At 48.8% G+C, this 19,565-nt stretch overlaps 1 protein-coding gene across 1 annotated transcript in view; it reads right to left on the bottom strand.

Moving 5' to 3' along the window:
• Positions 1–19,565, bottom strand: part of LOC119386693 (decapping and exoribonuclease protein) — a 55,816-nt gene that overhangs the window by 19,079 nt on the left and 17,172 nt on the right. The window contains exons 2-3 of the mRNA XM_037653985.2: positions 14,046–14,274; positions 4,783–4,918 (exon numbers count right to left, since the gene is read on the bottom strand). Of these exons, the coding sequence (XP_037509913.2) occupies positions 4,783–4,918; positions 14,046–14,274 (365 nt within the window). The remainder of the gene's footprint in view (positions 1–4,782; positions 4,919–14,045; positions 14,275–19,565) is intronic.

Genomic DNA, 19,565 nt, shown 5'->3' with positions numbered 1-19,565 from the left:
TGCATGTAAACTGCAGTTGGGTGACGATATACTAGATGGCGCTGTACGCATTCTGTGTCGTCATCTCCATTTCTCGTCTCGTTTCCGAGAGGGCGCTGTACCATAGACATGCGTACAATAGGCGGTTGGGTGAAAGTACGCTAGATGGCGTTGGCGGTGCAGCTGCTCTCCGATTGGCTGCTGCGCGGGGATCTCTCATTCCCCGGATCGTCGCCGTACGAGTGCGCTTGCGGGATCGTGCTGCTTGGCGGACCATGGACGACGAGGAGCGCCGGGTGCGGAAGGCCGCTACGGCTCGTGCTCATCGGCAAGATCCCCAGGTGCGAGCTCGAGAGGCCGCCGCGAAGCGAGCGCGGCGCCAGGCGGATCTCGAGGCGGTGTGCGCCCGCGAAGCCGCCGCCAAGCGCGCGCGGCCTCAGGCGGATCCCGCGACGGTGCGCGCCAAGGAGACCGCTGCGAAACGTGCGCAGCGAGAAGCGTACCCGGAGACGTCGACGGCTCGTGCTACGGCTGCAAAACGTGCGCAGCGAGAAGCGGACCCGGGACTGCGAGAGCGGGAAGCGGCTGCGAAACGTGCGCAGCGAGATTACTGCTGGGCGAAACCACTGAAGATTTCACGGTGTAACCATGATTGCTTCAGGAGCTTCGCCCCGAACTCTTCATCATTCACCACGTGGATATGCTGTGATTTTTTATTGCGATAGCAATTATATGGGCAGTCTCGTCTGGATTTTGCCGTCGCCGCCGTCATGCACCGTATATGTATAAGTATGTATATATATATATATTGTAATGATTGCCAGCGTCGTAAAGCTCCACCTATGCGTCCAGCTGGTTTCCTGAAGCCTGTTGCACCGCCAGCAGAGCCGTTTCAACAAATCGGCATGGACTTGCTCGGACCCTTCCCGAAGTCTCATGACGGCAAGCGCTGGATCGTAGTCGCTACTGATTATTTGACGAAAAATTCGGCAGATCCCACGTACCGTGGGAGTCGATGTTATGCGAAGCGCGCGGCGGAAAGGTGACCGTGGCGCAATTTTGTTTACTGGCGAAACGGCACAAAATGACACTAAAGATTTATATAAATGTTATACGCACACATATACGTTGAAGAGCCGCATATGTGTTATATAATCAGTTGTTTACAGTTGGGTAACGCTGCCAACGGCAACGTGGGTCTTACCAACACCAGAAGCGGTAACATGTGTGAAACGTGCGAGCACAAGGTCATCAACACCGGGATCTGCGCACACGAGCAGCTGGTCATGACTTGTTATAGGAATCTGTCGTGATCGCGGTGACGAGGGATCCATGTGTAGTGAAGTATGTGGTATAGTAGAGCTGTTGGAATTCGTGGATGCCTCGGTCATTTTGTCGACAAATTGTATCTCGATAGAGCCGGCGACATGTCGGAACCTGAAGTCATCTTTTGCGTTGATTAGGTATGGGCCGTCGAGGCTGCTAGGCCTGGATAGTGCTACGTAGACCAACATCAGCGGATGGCGCTTGTCGTATTCCTAGACTACCTGGGCATATGTGGCCTACGTAGACTAGTCTACAAAGCGGCTGTCAATCAGTCTGGCATCATGCTCGGTCAGCATGAGGCCATCGCCCAGCCTCGCAAGAAATGAAGAGAACACAGCGTCGTCCTGACGGACTGAGTGCACTTTACGGTGCGGTGATGTGAAGATCATACGTAACTTTCGTTCATGTACTCCTCAGGGGTCGAGCAATGCTTCAATATAGCTTATTTATTCATAATAATACAAATGTAATGTTTATTAGACTGCTATAAAAGCGGAGTCAACACTGGAACCACAGACGTTAATCTCATATGATGCCTGTATCGTAGGAGTACATATCGTCGGAATATCATGTAGTGTTTATTGCTTGCTTATAAAATTAGATAGCAAGCACCACAACCGCAATTGACGTAGCACCGATATTACGCCTGCATAGGCTGTTTTTCCAAAGCAGTTTAGACACCTGGCGTGGCTCTGTGGTAGAATACCTGATTGCCACGCAGAGTGCTTGGGTTCGATTCCTGCTGGGATTCCAATTTTCATTCTTTACATTCGTCGAGTCAACGCTGCCGATGTCGGTTTTTCCTAACGCCCTCGCATTTAAGTTACCAATGTCTGTTCTCGCCGTTCCTGCGTAGATATAAACTGTCAATCACCTGTGGCGCATACCCGTACACCGGGGCCCGTGGTAAACGGGTATGTGCCACACGTGTCTGGAGGAAAGGGTTTGACGACGTACGCGACAGGATTTTCACGTTATTCATGTCATGACGCGACAGTCATATTCGCCAGATACTCTTACCCTCCCATGCCAATTTTGGTCCACACCAAATTAAAGAGGCGATCATGAGAGCACCCAGACGTAGGCGGCTAGATAGATAGATAGATAGATAGATAGATAGATAGATACGTAGATAGAAACGCTCAAAGTGCCAGAGGTTCGCTAAGAAATGCTTCGCATTTAATACTGCGAAACAAAAGCCCTACAACGAGGCACTGCCAATGAGATTGCGTACTTCTTCGTGAACAACATCGTCCTCCGCCATGGAGCGCCAGCAGTTGTCATCACTGACCGTGGAACAGCTTTTACAGCGCAAATGATGCAAGACGTCATGAGGCTTAGCGGAACCGCTCATCGCAAAACTACCGCATACCATCCACAAACCAATGGTCTTACGGAGAGATTAAACAGGACCCTCGCTGACATGCTCTCTATGTACGTTCACCAAGAACACAAAAACTGGGACGACGTTCTACCATACATTACGTTCGCTTATAACACTGCGGTACAAGAGACCACGGGGTTCACCCCTTTCCGGTTGCTTCACGGCCGAGAAGCAATTACGATGCTGGATGCCATGCTGTTACCCGACAGCTGTTACATTACCACCGATGCGAACGACTTTATCCGACTCGCAGGCGCAGCTCGCAAGCTTGCACTCGAGCGAATCCAAAACCAGCAACACATCGACTCGCACAGTTACAATTCTCGTCATCGCGAGGTTATTTACCAGCCCGGTGATCAAGTGTGGCTGTGGATTCCTATTCGCCAAAGGGGCCGCTCGGAAAAATTACTCCACCACTACTTCGGTCCTTATAGAGTTCTACGTCGCCTCAACGACGTCAACTACGAAGTCCTGCTTGAAAGCACGCCTCGCCGATCTCGTCGTTTAAAGCAAGCAGACATTGTGCATGTATCGAGGATGAAGCCGTACTACCCCCGTTGACTATTCGTCCAGTCTACTTGGATGATCGTTCGAACACCTCAACACTGCTGCATCATTTGTGCGTGCGTGCGTGTGCGATTATTTTCTGTTTTATTCACCATTAAGCATCGGGACGATGTTTTTTTTTTTTTTTTGGAAGGGGAGTAATGCCACGAGCATGGGATGGCATTGGGATATTCCACTGTGTGTATGTGCCACTGTGAAACTGACGAGAGGAGAAGGAAGTGGAAAAGACGAAGAAGTCGTGTTTCCTGTGTCGGTTCAGCTCGACGTCCTGGTGCCCCGACAGACAGAGGTTCTGTACCGTTCGTAATAACGTGACAATATATAAAAGCCCCAAAGAGAAATAATTCAGAAAAATGCTAGCGAAGCGCGGAATCGAACCAGGGACCTCTTGCTCCGCAGCGAGTGGCGCTATCCACTACGCCACGAAACGCAGATCCTCCACGTAGCTAACGGCGAGCGTTATATACACACCCTTTACCGCTGGACGGACGCAGAGACGGCAGGCGATAATAAACGTTTCTCCATTACCAGCGAGATGGCGCTAGGAGCGCGACGGGCGCATTTAAAAGTCGTCGGCGAGCTCGCTTGCTTCTTCTTATATTTGCGCAGGGAGAACCTTGCCCTTCCGCTGTCTGCTCGTGCGGTTTTCTCATGGTGAGGGGAAGAGGAATGTTTCAAGCTTTCACCGTGATTTCCGCGCTCATGTTACGGAGCGTACGAAAGTCACTCGAGCCAGAGGCGTAGCCAAGTGGGGGGGGGGGGGGGTTGGGGGGTTCAACCCCCCCCCCCCCCGAGATGTTTCAGTTTTGCTTGCGTATATAGGCATGCACACATACAAACGCGCGCACGAACATACATAAAGTATGGTTGAACCCCTCCCCCGAAAAAAATTTCTGGCTACGCCCCTGACTCGAGCTTAAGGGACGCCGCAAAACGAAAAAACAGAAGATGAGCATGAACAATCAAGTGTCACAGCTCGACACTTGAAGCACGCTAGTCTCCTTCGCTGCTTCGGCCGCCTTTGCAACAGGAGCGCTGTTCAAACTGAGAGTATCCATTGGCGAGCCTCACTTCGTATAGCATTAATTTCTTGCAATCGCATTCATTGCTTCGCCCTCGCGGCGAAACTGTGACTTTTTTTTCATATCTTAATGTGGTTCATTCCCGACATGAATCCTGTATAGGGTCTTTTTGCAAACGTTTCAAGCACCGGCATGGTTCTGAGGTAGAATAGTGGGCTCCCACGCAGAGAGCGCAGGTTCGAACCCCTGTTCCATCCTAAATATTTTTTCTTATTTCGTGTTATTTTCGCGCGATTGGGGTTACGGACACCGGCGGTGGCGGCGGTCGCGGAAAACTACGGTGCCAAAAACGGCCGTTGAAATAATCTCATTACAGCTTTCGCTGTAGAAGTTCGGTCTTTCGCGGTCTGTTTCTTGCGCTCTTTGTCGTAAGAACTTCATACTATGATTTAAGTGTAAAGTGCGGTGGTATCCAGTAGCCTAGTTCAGACAAGCATAACTCACCTCAGCCATTTTCGGCATGTCATTGACGTCAATATCTTCAATGTTGACCAGAATCCCATGTTCGTTACGGTATCCGCACAGCGCCCTAGGTACGCCAGCCAAGCGGCACTGGGCCCACCACGCCAGCAACGCGTGCCTGCGGAGGCATCGACAAGATGCCAAATGACAGTATATAAATTTCGATGCATATTTAATATCCCAGTAACTTCTCTTTTAGCTAAAAAACTAAGCTTCTTCACGCAAATGTATTGTTCCGGATCAACAAGGGTCATCAATATTTTCACTGCCCAATAGAAGAATATTTCAAAAAAAAGCAAAACACGGCTGATCCCTCTGCCATAGGAATCGGTATAACACGAAAGAGAAACGTGACTTCACAGACGTAGTTGAGCGCCTAGCGATGGATTGAATGCTATAGCAACAAATTGTAATGTCACGCGAACAACGGCAAGTAGCTCGAAACTTGGAACGCGCTGCTCAAGCAGAAAGGACGCGCGGAAGGAACATACACTAGAGCACTGCACGGGCCGTAATTTTCGGCCCGGGCCCGGCCCGGGCCCGGACCTCGTTCAAATTTACCCGCCCTAACCCGGCCCGGTGACTCAAAATGAGACCCGGGCCCGGCCCGAACCCGAGAAAAAATTTCGCCTACCCGGCCCGGCCCGGCCCGACCACAGATCAGGCCCGACTGAGGCCCGACCCAGTAATGTAGGCGGTGATGCCCGAACATGGAGTCGACAGCACGGTGTTTTAAGTGGCAAATATCTACGCCTTGTTGGCGCATGTTTTGCTAACAATTATACTTTAACATAGTTACGGTAATTTCTTGTAAAAAGGGGCTCACGGTGCAAACAGTTGAGCGGACATACTGAATACAATGAATGTTTGTTTGGCAATGGTATACTGTACCTATTTTTTCTGCAAATACACTGGGGATCATGAAGGGTGTTTTGTAGCAGACATTGCAGCAAGAAAACTGAGTTTCAGCACGAGTTTAGTTTCGATAGGGAGCGCAATAACAACAAAGGATGGATTGATGGATGGATAAACTTTATTATGGTCCATCGGAACGCGCTCTAGCACGTTGCGGGCCGCTCCGACATCGGAACAGAAAGACCAAGTCTCTCTGCTGCGTCGCGGGCCCGTTGGCCTGCCCATATAGTTGCTCTTCTAGCGCGGAGCTGGTATATAATAGCAGCCTCCCATTTGGACAGCGTGATGGCTTCGCCGCCGCGTAACACGGAGCACCGCCAGAGCATGTGCTCTAGATTGGCTTGGCAGAGAACAAAACGCTCACTTCACATTGTTTTTATTGCACATTATAACCTATTGAAATTTATAGCATGTTCTAGCCACAAAGCCAACCATGCACCCTTCTCGATATGTAGTACCCGTCTTCACCATTGTAGCACCTTGCCAGAGCAAGGGAAACAGGGGGAAAAAACAAATTTGTGACCTTTGTTGTAAATACACTAATCTGGGCAAAGGTATGGAACCGCGTGCACCACGTGTATCCGTAAATCAGCCAAAAGGAAGAAAAAACTATTTGTCATAGCACTATTTTCATATACCATACCACTGCTAGTATATACAGACTGTAAGTTTCTCATGGCATAGTTTACAGTTTATTTCTTCACATGTTATTGTGCGAAAAATCAAAGTATCAAGAGATTCCCGATTGAAGCACGCCATGCGCTGTTGCATCACATATCCTGCCGCGCTAAAGCTTCTTGCACTGCTCGCGCTGGCCGGACGGGCGCACCACATCTGCCTTGCCAATTGCGAAGGCGTCGGCAGTCGTTGTTCTTAGCTTCCACCACTGGAGCAAATCTAGGATGTCTTTGTGGACCTCTGCAGAATGACCATAGCTGTCCAGCTCATCCCTTCACTTCTCTCGTTCCCGAACGTCGTGCCACTCTTCGATGTCGTCTATAAAACTCCTTTTTGAGGGCTTCTCCTTGTAGTTTTCAGCAGTGTATGTTATGCACGGTTTCCACCGTGCTCGTTTTACCCATATTATAATGGTTTATGCCTTCCCAGCGATGTTGTATCGGTAGAAGCTGGCCATTGGACTACGCGGTTAGGACTGGCAGGAGTAGGACGAAGCAATTTCGATATATTTTCGGGGTTCGCTCGAGTTTGGTAATAAATGCGCGACTAAGCTTCTCGAAGCTTACTCATTGGATGCATATGGTTCGAGGTAAGGGGACATCACACGGCACGGAATCTGTCATTATCCTTTTTCAAGCCAGATATTTCGTCAAGCGAATATACTTCACCCCACACCTTGTTTAATGGACCTGTTCTATTCCTGCACATTCCAACGCTTTTGTGGCAGTATCATGTAGATCTCGCACTATATAGCGCACTATATAGGGCCTCAGACACGCGGCTCGCGGACCTCTCGCTAGCGGCTCTCCGCCCGCACATGACTGTCTTCATCCCATTTTTTTTTTTATATAAGTATGTTCTTGAGATACAGATGCATGACAGATCGAAAGCATATTTTTCGTGAGGCACCCCCTGTGGTCACCGTGTGTTGATACATAACCGTGAAACAAAAGCTATATTTCAGAATCGGCGTCCAGATTTTAGTCCCTATGGGTGATACGAAATGACTGGTTCCTCAGACGTGAAAGAGAGACGTCCGTTAATGGCAATACTAAACGCGAACTGCTGCGCCGGCCACGTGCATGTGCACGTGCCCTCGATGACCATCGATTTCCTGTTCTTCGATAGAGTCTGGCGCGCTCCAAGTTGCTCCGTTCCGCACTATTTTGCAACAATATGTTGTTGGAATCCTGCCGCCAAATCCCCTTCAGAAATGATCCCGTGTATGAGATATGGGAAAGGTCTGCTGTGAAATAACGGTAGTTTTAAAACAACCTGTTCCCCCCTCCCACCCTCCTACCTTCGTCATTGCCCTAGCCTTTGCGGGAGTTAATTTTCGCGAACGCGGCCCGTTAGCTGAGGTGGGTTTGAGACCCCTGATAGGGCGGAGCAAGACGAAAGCTCAGACGTTTACAATGTGGGCACACAAAGCAGGCTGTGCATGTCCATCTCGCGCCTCATAACCACTGGGAGCCGTCACGGAAAAACAATGTGCCTTTATAGGGATTCTATGTATCAAAACTCCGTGCAGTCTTATCGTTTTAGAGGGGGGCTGTACATTCAACAACGTTTCCCCGCTTTGGAGCTCTGATTTTATTATATTACATTTATTACTGCGATTACAGAGTAACAGTTAGGATATAAAATAGTAACGAAAGGAAATAAAGCACGCAACAGCGAGATGTTGCATATAAGTGCCTGGTCTGTTTACTTTTAGCTCGCCCGTTTCAGATAAATCAAGTAGCTCCTATGCAAGAAGCAAAGCAGTTCAGTACTTATCCCTCATGAAACCTCCAAATAGCTTACCCCACATAAAAAAAGCGTTTTTTCGAGATAAAATGTGGGGCATATATGTATGCACAGCGTATGCGGAATAAGGCACATTAAAGAGAAAAACGATTTTTCTATTATCAGTAAATTACTCTTTTACGTATCATTCCAAAAGCACCACGCTCGCCGCGACACGACTCTTGGTAAGAGAGAAAACTCGCAGGAAAATGCAGGTAACGACGCCAACTTGAAATTCACGCAGCAAACTCCGTGACATCATATATTCTGACAGCATCTACTGGGCCCTACGTAGTTTATAGTGGGTAAAAATGAAGTACATTGGCGTCTGAGGGGGCCATAACACTTAACATACCAAATTTCTGGAAATTTCGTTGAGCCAATATCCCCAAAATACGACGAATACAGTTTGAAATCCGTGACGTCACGTGCGGAGATTTCAGCGCGAAATTTGAAAATGGAACTTTGACCTTGATTTTCTCCTTTATTAATAAACTCATTGATGGTGAAATTAATGACGTTCGGGTTCTCAGAGTACACTTTATCGGTCTAAACCCATTCAGTGTTTCACTTTAGTGACCCTTTAAGAACAGTGCAAAGTCCAAGCGCGGCCCGACACGAGCCCGCCACCTCAAACCCGGGCCCGGCCCTAAGCCCGGAGCTTCAGGCCCGGGCCCGGCCCGGGCCCGCCGTGAAAACTACTTTACCCGGCCCGGCCCGGCCCACGGGCCGGGCCGGGCCCGGGTTTTCGGGTAGGCCCGAGCCCGTGCAGTGCTCTAACATACACAGGTTGAGCGCGAACTGTCACAGCTGTAACTTATTTTTGTGTGAGCAGCGCGCTCCTTTCGCAAACGCGGCCGCTGCACTGCGCAAAGTGACATTCGTGCTCTCAATGCAAACTTGTGGTGAGAGCACAAGACATACAAACCACCGTCATCACGAGATAAGCGCGAGCACAAGCGACCACGCCCTGTAGAGGCGCGCACTCATCGCGACGCGTGGGGCGTCGATCTTTAAAACGCGCTCTTCGAGCCCTTCACGCCATCTCGTTAGTGATAACGAAAACACGCTGATGTACCACCGACCTCCGAGTACCGGCACCGGCAAAGGGTGTACATAAACAGCTCGCCCTTAGCATGGCGAAGGATGTGCCGTCTGTGGCTTGATCGTTTCGCGCCGCGCACTGCGGAGCGAGGGGTCGTAAGTTCGACTCCCGGTGAAAACTTTTTCTTCGTTTTTTTTTCTTTGCCACCTCTTAGTCTTTATATTTCACAACGTCATATCCGTGACGGAAATACGTCAGTGGAGCCGTGGTGGACCCTGGCATAAAACACTTTCGTGTTAATAAGTGCATTTGTGTGAATTTTTAAACAGTAACCGATATAGGTACATTTCTGTAGAGTCAGTAGAAACAGCTGTAAAGGCTGAGAGAATCTACTGTGTGTATCTGAGGCGACGGAAAGGGGAGGGGAATTCACAATTTGAATGACGAAAAAATATCTTCTGTTTCGCATGGTTACATTAGTAACTTGATATTCTTCTTAGACAAGTGCTTATTAATTCGATGTTCCGTTTGGGGCCCACATATGCCCAGACAAAAAGATTATATACAGCCTAGTATTAGACCTTCCACAAGGCAGGGTGAAACCAAATAAAAACAGCAAACGAAAAATAATGTAACAACTGCAGCCACATTAAGTAGAAAAATTTACACCATCTCCCGCTAATGGGGACCATGAGGCGATGCGAAGCCGGAGCACTTGCACGATCGCGTTCCGTTGGCGTTCGTTGGGCATGCTACCGACCTCGCGTCGTGGAGCGCGAAGAGGGACGCTACGCGCGTCGTATCTTCCATCTAGCCTGGCCGTTAATTCTCACAGGGCGCGCGGGGAGCGCGGTCGACAGGCGGGCGAGAGGGGGGCAGCGTAGTAGAGGAGAGAGAAGGGGAGGGGACGCGCACGCGCTCGAGCTCATCGCGGCGTTGCGCAGGAGAGAATTTCGGCATGTCTAGCCCGCGTTTCAGAGGAAGAGAGGAAAGGGGGAGGGGAGAGGGGAAGTGGGGAGGGGCGTGGGAGAGGGGAAGGGGAAAGGGGGAAGGGGAAAGGGGGAAGGGGAAAGGGTGAGTGGAGAGGAGAAAGCGGAAAGGGGAGAGGGTGAGTGGAAAGGGGAAAAGGGGAGAGGGGTAGAAGACAGGGGGAATGGTGAGGGGGAGTGGAGAGGGTACGCGCATGCGCAGTAAAGGTGGTCACGCCGCACACCACCACCACCGGATTGAGCTCCGCCTTAAGATACTTCGCATCTAAAAAGGGAACAAGGCATGGCAAATATTTTCGGCGATATTCACTGACGAGCTCACAATGCCTATTCGCATGGCCTTGGAAAGAATCGTATTGTGAGGGACATCAAGAAGGAGTGGGCTGTGGGAGTTTCAATCGTTGCGCAACTATAGGTGAGGAGACGATAGACAAATAAACAAACGATCTTTTCTTTTTACTGAAACGATAATTCTTCCAAGCAAGTTTTAAAGTGGTGTAGTGTGCGAATACAAGAAGATTGCCGCTTACTTGACTGCTACCAATGAAACAAAATGACTGCATTAGGGCCTCCAATTAGTAGTGGCGGCTTGGCCTAGCTGCTTATCCATAATTAAAGCAAGGTAAAACACTACGGAGGAGAATCAAGAAAGACTACGCACACTGCATGTATGTCACCTGTATGCGTCCTAATACTTATCATAGCACGTATTTATTAGCGTCCCTTGCACAAAACAAAGAACAGAAAGAAAAAATGCCCCCACCTCCCCGAAGGGAATCGTGAGGAAATGCGAATGCATTTCTTGCGCCGAGAGTACACGGCGCAGTAATTTTAATGGCGTAAATTAATGACGAGACGAGGATTTTGTACCGTAACCATTTATTTACACATTCATCAGCACCTGTTTGTGTTGTCATTGTACCTGACGGCCATAATGTCAGCCTTGTGGTCGCCGTTGGCGTTTCACAGCGGCGTCTCGAGCACACATTTCGAGAGGCGCCCAGCCAGCGGACGGGAGAGTGGGGCGCAGGGAGGAGAGAGAGCGAACGGCGAGAGAAGGAGCGGCGAAGCACTAGAGCGGTGCGGAGCCGGCGCGCCCGCGCAAACCGCGGTGAGGAGGCGGAGCGCGCGCAGTCACGTGGGGTGTGACGTCACTGCGCCGTTGCTACAGACGCTCCTCTCCTTTCCTCGCGCCGTTGCTATGGGACGGCGGATTCAGGGTCGCTTATAAAGTGCATTCGCACTTAAAAGCGGGGGAATGGCGAGGGTGACGCAGTCGGTGTCCAGCCGTTGCAGGTACGGCCACTCGTAAAGTTAGTGTACTGAACTGCGAGTCCCTCAAATGTTTTCGCGTATTGTTCCTCTGTGTCCTACATTCTTGACGCTTCCTGATGTTTAAAATATGTTTGCTGAATTTGGTAACTGGATTAGAAAACCTGCTGCTTTATTCCATGTTCCTAATGCGATGTTGGCGCTTTTATATAGCACCACCTACTGCTTTCTTTTAGAAATAACAGGATTAGTGAACATCGCGGCCCTTATTCGTGAAGCAGAAGTGAAGCAGCGCAATAGAGAAAGGAAATAGCTATGTACAGAAAAAGATTTTTCATTCATTCATTCATTCATTCAAGACAATTTACAATTGTCTTAGGGGACGCAGCCAAAGGCTCGAAAGGTGTCTGACTAGGCTACGTCACCCAGACAGCAGCTGCAGCAGTGCGATATCTGTCATTCACGTTTACATAACTGCAGGAACACATGTATGTATACGTTCTACGGCTTACAGTGTGTTAACAGTCCCTGAACCACTTTTCTAAGTAACTATCGAATGACCTCAGTATAAGGGTTGACTGCCTCACGAATCGATTGCCTCACGAATCCGTCAAGACAGGGCGGAGTTACTGTTATTTGTCGCACGCTTTAAGCCCTTTCATCTCTAGTTCCAACGAGAGCGCTGGAAGCTACACACGAATATATGGCACGGAGGAAAGAAGTTACAACAGCGTGCTTCATGACCTTCAGCGCGTATGATGAAACGCGATCGCTCTCTTCCTTTGTCATTCCTCTGAATGCAAGTGAGGCTACTCTGCGATGTTTCTCTGTAACGCCACTCTTGATTAATGTCGGCTATTGGCCAATAAATAGCATGTTATCTGCTGTTCGACGTAAAAAAGGTCACAGTTTCGCTGCAATGGCGAAGCAATGAATGCGCTAACAACAAATTGGGATGTCACATGAAGAACGGCAACCTGTTTAAAACTTGCAGCGCGCTGCTCAAGCACAAAAGACACGAAGAGAATACACACAAGACGAGCGCGAACTAACTCTCATATCTCGACACTTGCAGTACGCTGCTCAAGCACAAAAAAAAAAGACGCACGCAAAGAACGCAAAGGTAAACACAGGACGAGCGCGACTATCACAATTGTTATTTCAACTAGCCTCTACTTCGGCTCTTCCACCTAGCAGCTCACTCCTTTGGCAAACGCTGCCGCTGCAGCGAGCGAAGTGACCTGCGCGAGGTCTACAGCTTCAACACAAACTCTGCGATGAAAGCACAAGGCGTACAGCCCCCCTCCCTCCCCCCCCCCGCACCCCTCAAGAGAAAAGCGCGCTAGCACGGGCGACCACGCTCTGTACGTCAAAGTACATGTCAGAGGCGCGTATCCCAACTCCGGCAAAGCACGAGGGGGGCGACGACCTTTAAAGAGCTCCCTTCGCGCCCTCTCGCGGCTGTAGTAAATACGCTGAAGCACCTCCGAGCTCTGCGTACCGCCAGCGGTAAATGGCGTATATAGGCAGCTCTCTGTTAGTATGCTGACGGACGTATGCTGCGTGGCGGAGTCGTCAAACACAGCGTGCTGCGGACGGAGGGGTCGCAGGTTGGAATCCCCAGTCGCGCGCTTCGGAAAATATTTTTCCTGAATCGCTTTTCTTTCTCGCTTTTATTTACATATGGATACATATACATATGCAAAACATGACAGCGCCGGCAAAACGCCGCTGAGAGTGTCCATATAGTTGCTGTCGCATGCAAGCGCCTACAGCTCCGAAGAGAGTCGGCACAGGCCCTAGCATGAAAAGAGCGCGGCCGATAAAACGGAAACTTCGCGCAGCTCTAGCAAACTTTCATTGCCTACCGCGTACCCAATACGGCAATATTTTTTTTTTTTGTTGCTACTCCCTGATTTTCGTCATTTTTCACGCATCTGTTTGGCAACTTTTTCTTCTGGGCAAGTCCGTTCGACACACGCTGTGTGTGTGAACGCTGTCTCGCACTGAAGGAATGACACAGAAAGCCTCATTCTTTCGCGCGACATGGCAAGCGCACGCATAAGTATTATGTGCCTAGCATCTTAACTTTATTACATGTTTGCATATTTTGCTGCAAATCATCCATATTGATTTCCGAAATGATGTATACTTTACATTATTTGATGATATGCATTTTGGCTGCCTCGTTATCTGGTAAGCATATGGCAAGTTGCGGAAAGAGACAATCATTGCACAAAATGTCAACCGCTTTCAGCAAGTACTTATGCATTCATTTAGAAATAACACTTGCGAATTTAACTTTGTGCATGCACTGATCGCTGCTACATGAACCCACAACGCGAGAAAATGCGCATCCGAAATATGTCCCGAAAACACTAAAATTCCCATTCTTCCAATTTCTGCATAACGCCAAGTTAGCCAATCATGGCAGTTTTAGACACCAGTTCAAAGAATTCCACGGACGCTTTAACTGTTCAGAAGTTTGTTTCGCTTGTGCTTAGGCGAGCAAAAGCGGTCGTTCCCCGTGCACTGACTTCATCGTGGCAGACACGCACCTTTTGAAACTGTCCCGCCGTTCATCCGTTGAGCCGCCTTGATCCCGAGTCACCTTGAACTCTACGTAGCTAGCCGTGGATCCCGGCTCGCATTCAACGGAGGGGTCCACCGCTTTCACTTCGGCACCAAGCACAATAGAGTGCGATCCGAGTTTGCTGCGGAGGATGACGGTGTAAGCCTCCGATTCCCTGAGCAGCTCGTCGTCATCGGGGGCAGCTCCAGGTTCCTCTGCGGTCCAAGTAAATGCCGATTTGGCTCAGCGCAAACTTACATTCTTTGCTACATATTGTTTTTTTAGTGATATGCTTTAAAGGAATGGGTGGTGACATTTCTGAACAGGCCACACCCTACCCGTGACAAACCAACAAGCACAAAGAGTGCGAAAGTGGGAAAACACACAGACGGTCCACAAGATTAGCTAAGTTCCGCATACGCGTAAACGCTTAACGCACTAACATGCACAGTGTTCTCAGCCATGGATGCCTCGGAAAGCCTCTTGTGGACCGGTTGAAGTGGTGAGGGACCCCTTACAGTGACAGCAAAAAGATGGAGGGAGGGGGGGTCATAAATTAACACGACATGCAGCATGAAATCGGTGCGTTTCATTTCTTCTTGGCAAAGAAAGGTCAATTAAAGTGCCACGTCAATTCGATCTCAACAGCTTGACAATAAGCTGTGCGGTCTGCAGCCACATTCAACCTTTTTCTGGCTATGTTTGCTTTTCGAATATACAAGCCCAGAAAAAGTATGCTGACGAGCATATGACGTAAAAAACTGCAAAAAAAGCTTTACGGCTATTTTGTGGAGAAGGGGAAACATAAGGCAGCTCCACCGCAGATCAAAAATGCTATACTGTGAAGGATACGAAAAGTCAGAAGGGGCCGCTGTCAAGGCACATAATGTGCCTCCAAAAAACGCGTTTGTGTGTGTGTGTGTGTGTGTGTGTGTGTGTGTGTGTGTGTGTGTGTGTGTGTGTGTGTGTTGTGTGTGTGTGTGTGTGTGTGTGTGTGTGTGTGTGTGTGTGTGTGTGGTGTGTGTGTGTTGTGTGTGTGTGTGTTGTGTTGTGTGTGTGTGTGTAGCGTGGTGGCGTGCTGTGTGTCGTGTCGTGCGTGCGTGCGTGTGTGTTTGTGTTTTCGAGTAATGGTTTCGCGGGTCCCCATTTGAGAACCACTGCACTAACACACTGGCGAAGCAATATAGAATGCGCAAAGGAGCCTCGTTATATTGGACAAGCACAAAGGATTCGCGCGCCGATTATTAAGGCGAAAGCCCTAAAGTCAGTCAACAAACCGTAGGAAAGTAAGTCATTAGCGCGCAATCGGCGCGACTTCCGGTAACTGCGTGGTGCTGAACGGCTTTCCCATGATCTGGAGTTCTTAAACGTCTCCTTTATTATACCGGATGATACGTACCTAGCTCCCCTAGCTTACCTGGCCGGATACCTCACACGTGCATGTGAGGACAATGTACAGACGAATACATTGACATTTTGCACTGTTTGCGGGCTTGCTTCGAACGCTGCGCTAACGCATTGTTCAGTCCAGGCCGAGGGTGTCTCAAACCCTGCCCACTGCGATTTCGCATTCTTCGAAATGCTATCCGTAATTTGTTAACTAAAAATGGCCCCTATTTCGCAACTCTGCTCTCCCTTCGCCCTCTTTTAAAGACTGAAAACCAAGGACCGGTCTGACATGTACTGAGAACCAGGTCAGCCCGGCGAAAAAGTTTAAGCCCTGACCAAGACAAGGGTTTCGTCATGATGGGGTGCGGCCACTATAACTGTCCCCACTAGATATACATGTAGTGCCACTGTTCTTTCCGCATGATGTTCATCTGCCCGCTGTAAAAAATCTGGATAATGTTTTTGCTTTGTTATGCCAAGTAGGCAAGGTATTCGATGCACTCTTCGCTGCATTGTGCTTTTGATGCAATTTCTTCTTTCCTTGATTTCACTATATTGCAGTTCATTTGCGAAGCGTGCAAGGTTCTCCCACAAGAACCAAAGCCATGTAGCGGCATGTATGACTTCATAAAGAAGATTGATAATGGACGACTTCGGTGTCACCAAATGGAGATGGTGCTAATTTGCAAGCTCGCATGTGATTTGTCAGTGAAGAGGCACACTGAAGTCCGGAGAAGTGGAAATCTGTGTAAACTTCCTCACTCAGCCATCCTCTCACGTTTTGTAACATGCCCTGCACTACGGTGTGGTTCTGGCAGCACACCAGCCACATCTGTGATGTCTTTCTGCTTCGACCACTGAGAGCCAACCAGACAGGGAACGTTAACTCAACTGTGCAGCATCTCTTGCGAGAGCTGGCACACAAGCCCCTCTGCAGAAAAGTGCAGCGCCTTCGAGGCCATGACGGCATATACCCACTTCAATTTTTTTATTTACTTTGCAACACAAAATTATTGTGCTGCCTGGAGATTTCTGCGAGTGGAGATTTTCGCTTGATTGTGATACGATTCATTTTACGCACAGAATTTGCGCGTTGGGCAGTATTCAAACAGCAGAAAAAACGTTGTGATATTCAAGTTGCTGAAATCATCGTGCAATATTCAAATAGCACAAAAGCTCCCAATAGCGCTTTCAGGACATTTTGCAAAAGAACTTAAAAGACATGTATTAATGCTGAGACGCGGAGACGGGACAGGCCTTGTCATTAAGGCTTTCTAATGTTCAAACATGAGGTCAAAGTTGGCTTCCGCAGGGAAGGGCAAACTTAGTGAAGACCACGCCGTCGCCCGCAGGAAAAGGAAACCATTTGCATCAGAGAAAATTGCCTGTTGTGGCATCAAAGAATGCACTGAGCGGGCATCGAACTCGACGTGTCCGCTCGTAGCACTGCGAAGCGGACACAGCGAGCCTGCGAGGGCCAGACGCGCACCGCTTCCTCCGCGCAAACTGTCCTTGACGAGTGGCGCCATGGTGACAGTCGAGTGAGCTAGGTCTCTCCTGCTGTTTTCGGCACACGCAGCAGGCCGCACCTCGTGCGCTTTTACCCAGCGGCCGCGGTACAGCCTTGCATAGCCATGTGTACTACAGTAGAGCAAGGGGTGGGAAACGAAAGTGAGGGTGAGGAACAGTGATGTGAGGGTGAGGGAAAGAAGGGGAGGGTAAGGCGTAACATAGCCATGTGTATACTCGCGGACAACTTTTCTTCGCAATGAAGGGTAGGCTACAGACCTGAACTACGCGCGTGCCTACCGCTGAAGAATATAGTCCCACAATTGCGTCCGTGTTTTCTGCGTGAGGATAAAAAAACATTACTTTATTTTCTACGGGACGCTGTTTGAAAAGGTCACCACGCACCAAGAAGATGTTTATATTTTTTTTTTACTTTATGCAGTTCCATTTCGCGTTTTTCCGGGTGTGAACACGTCGCACCATTTGCGTGCACGGCACTGTCAAAATGGCGTCTTAGTCTTCAGGTGAGCTCTCGTCACCCTCCAGCTTTTCCGACGACTCGCCGAAGGAGGTTGTGACGAATTTCGCTAGCAATTGACTGCCTATAAGCCTGCGACGGCCGCTCTAATAATAAAAGGGCCGTCACAGAAGATACGGAAGGTTCAGAAACTGAAACTAAATTCGAAACGCGCACTGAACCGGACTGCATCGCGGAGCAGTACATGTGCAGTAGCTCCGCCCCCCTAGCCCTTCCTTGATTGCCAAGAAACGTTGTCCGCGAGTAATGTACAGTATTGAGCAGAACACAGCAAATTGCGTGCGTAGCGCCATATGGATGGATGGATGGATGCTATGAGCGTCCCCTTTATAACGGGGCGGTGACATGTCTGCCACCAGGCTCGAAGGATAAAAAAAGAAAAAAAAAAGAAAAAAAACTTCCTTGTTTCATGTTGTCCTAATGCCTTATCTACATTGATTAAATCTATGTTATTATAACAAAAAATATAAATTCACAGTCCATCTCTCTGCCTCTTAAGGCAGAATAACCTTTTTTCCCCCAATTATTTATTTTTGTACTTTATCTCTACTTTTCTGCCACCAATACTCTAACCGTCTCTTACTTATTTCTATCGCGGGCGTGTTCAGCTTTCCATTGTTGTCCCTAAAACCCAAGGCTTCATGTAGACTCGTGCCCACACGTATACCTGGGTGAATATCGCCACATTCAATCAGTACATGTTCCATCGTTTCCTTAGTTCCCCCGCAGCATGTACATAGTTCTTCTTCGTTACTGAATCTCGCTTTATAACTACGCGTTCTCAGGCAGCCCGACCTTGCTTCAAACAGTAAAGCGCTTCCCCTTGAATTATCATAAAACCTTTCCCTCCTTATTTCGTTTTTTCCTTTTCGGTAGTTACTCAGAGCCGGCTTCTTTTCCATCGCTGTCATCCAATAAGTCTTCTCCGCCTCTCTGACCTTCCGCTTAATGCTCCTTGTTGCCATATCGCCCGCACTGCCAGCCGTATATTTACTGGTTAGCCTCCTAGTTCTTTTTCTCCACTGCGTGTCAACGCTTTTTCTATACAAATACCTGAAAACCTTCTCTGCCCATCTACTCTTCTTCATTTTCCTCAGCCTCTCTTCGAATCTCATTTTGCTCTGCGCTTCCCTCACTTCAAAGCCTGTCCATCCCATATCACCCTTCACCGCCTCATTTGTCGTCTTCCCGTGAGCGCCCAAGGCGAGGCGGCCCACCGTCCTTTGATTTACATCCATTCCTGATTGCACCTCTGACTTCATGCACACCACTGAGTTCCCAAATGTAAGCCCCGGAACCATCACACCCTTCCACAGCCCTCGAAGCACCTCGTACCTATTGTATCCCCATAAAGCTCTGTGCTTCATAATTGCAGCATTCCTCTTTCCCTTTGCTACCGATGCTTTCTCTTGTACCTCCATATATCTATCCCCCTCATTTACCCATACTCCGAGGTACTTGTACTCGCTTACCCTCGGTATTTTTGGCCCTGTATTAAGACCGTATGGTCTCCTTGATCATTGAATATCATCAATCCACATTTTGTTGCACTAAATCCTAGTCCTAGAGCCTCACACTCCCTTCCGCATATATCTGCCAGTCGCTGTATATCATCTTGACTGTCCGCAAATAAGACAATATCATCAGCATAAAATAGACCTGGAAGCTTCTGCTCAACCATCGCTCCGACCTGTTTGTGTGACAAATTAAATCCAATGTTGCTACCTTCTAGCGCTTTTTCCATCCTCGCCATGTACAGCATGAATAACAGCGGGGACAAAGGGCATCCCTGTCTCAGCCCCTTGCTAATTTCAACGCTGTCCTTGCTACTTATTCCTTCCCATTCTATACAAACAGTATTTTCTCGGTATATTTCTCTCAAAAGCTGTACACAGTCGTCACCTATGCCCACTTCCTTCAATATATCCCACAAAATTTCCTGATTAACGTTGTCATACGCCCCGGTGATATCTAGATAAGCTACGTATAAGGGCCTGTTTTCTATTTTAGATATTTCTATACACTGGGTAAGAACAAACAGATTATCGTCTAACCGCCTGTCGATTCGAA

The sequence above is a fragment of the Rhipicephalus sanguineus genome, chromosome 3, assembly GCF_013339695.2.
Source record: "Rhipicephalus sanguineus isolate Rsan-2018 chromosome 3, BIME_Rsan_1.4, whole genome shotgun sequence".
Taxonomy (NCBI): Eukaryota; Metazoa; Arthropoda; class Arachnida; order Ixodida; family Ixodidae; genus Rhipicephalus; species Rhipicephalus sanguineus.
Note: the sequence above shows the minus strand (reverse complement) of the source record. Positions and strands in the feature narration are given on the sequence as shown.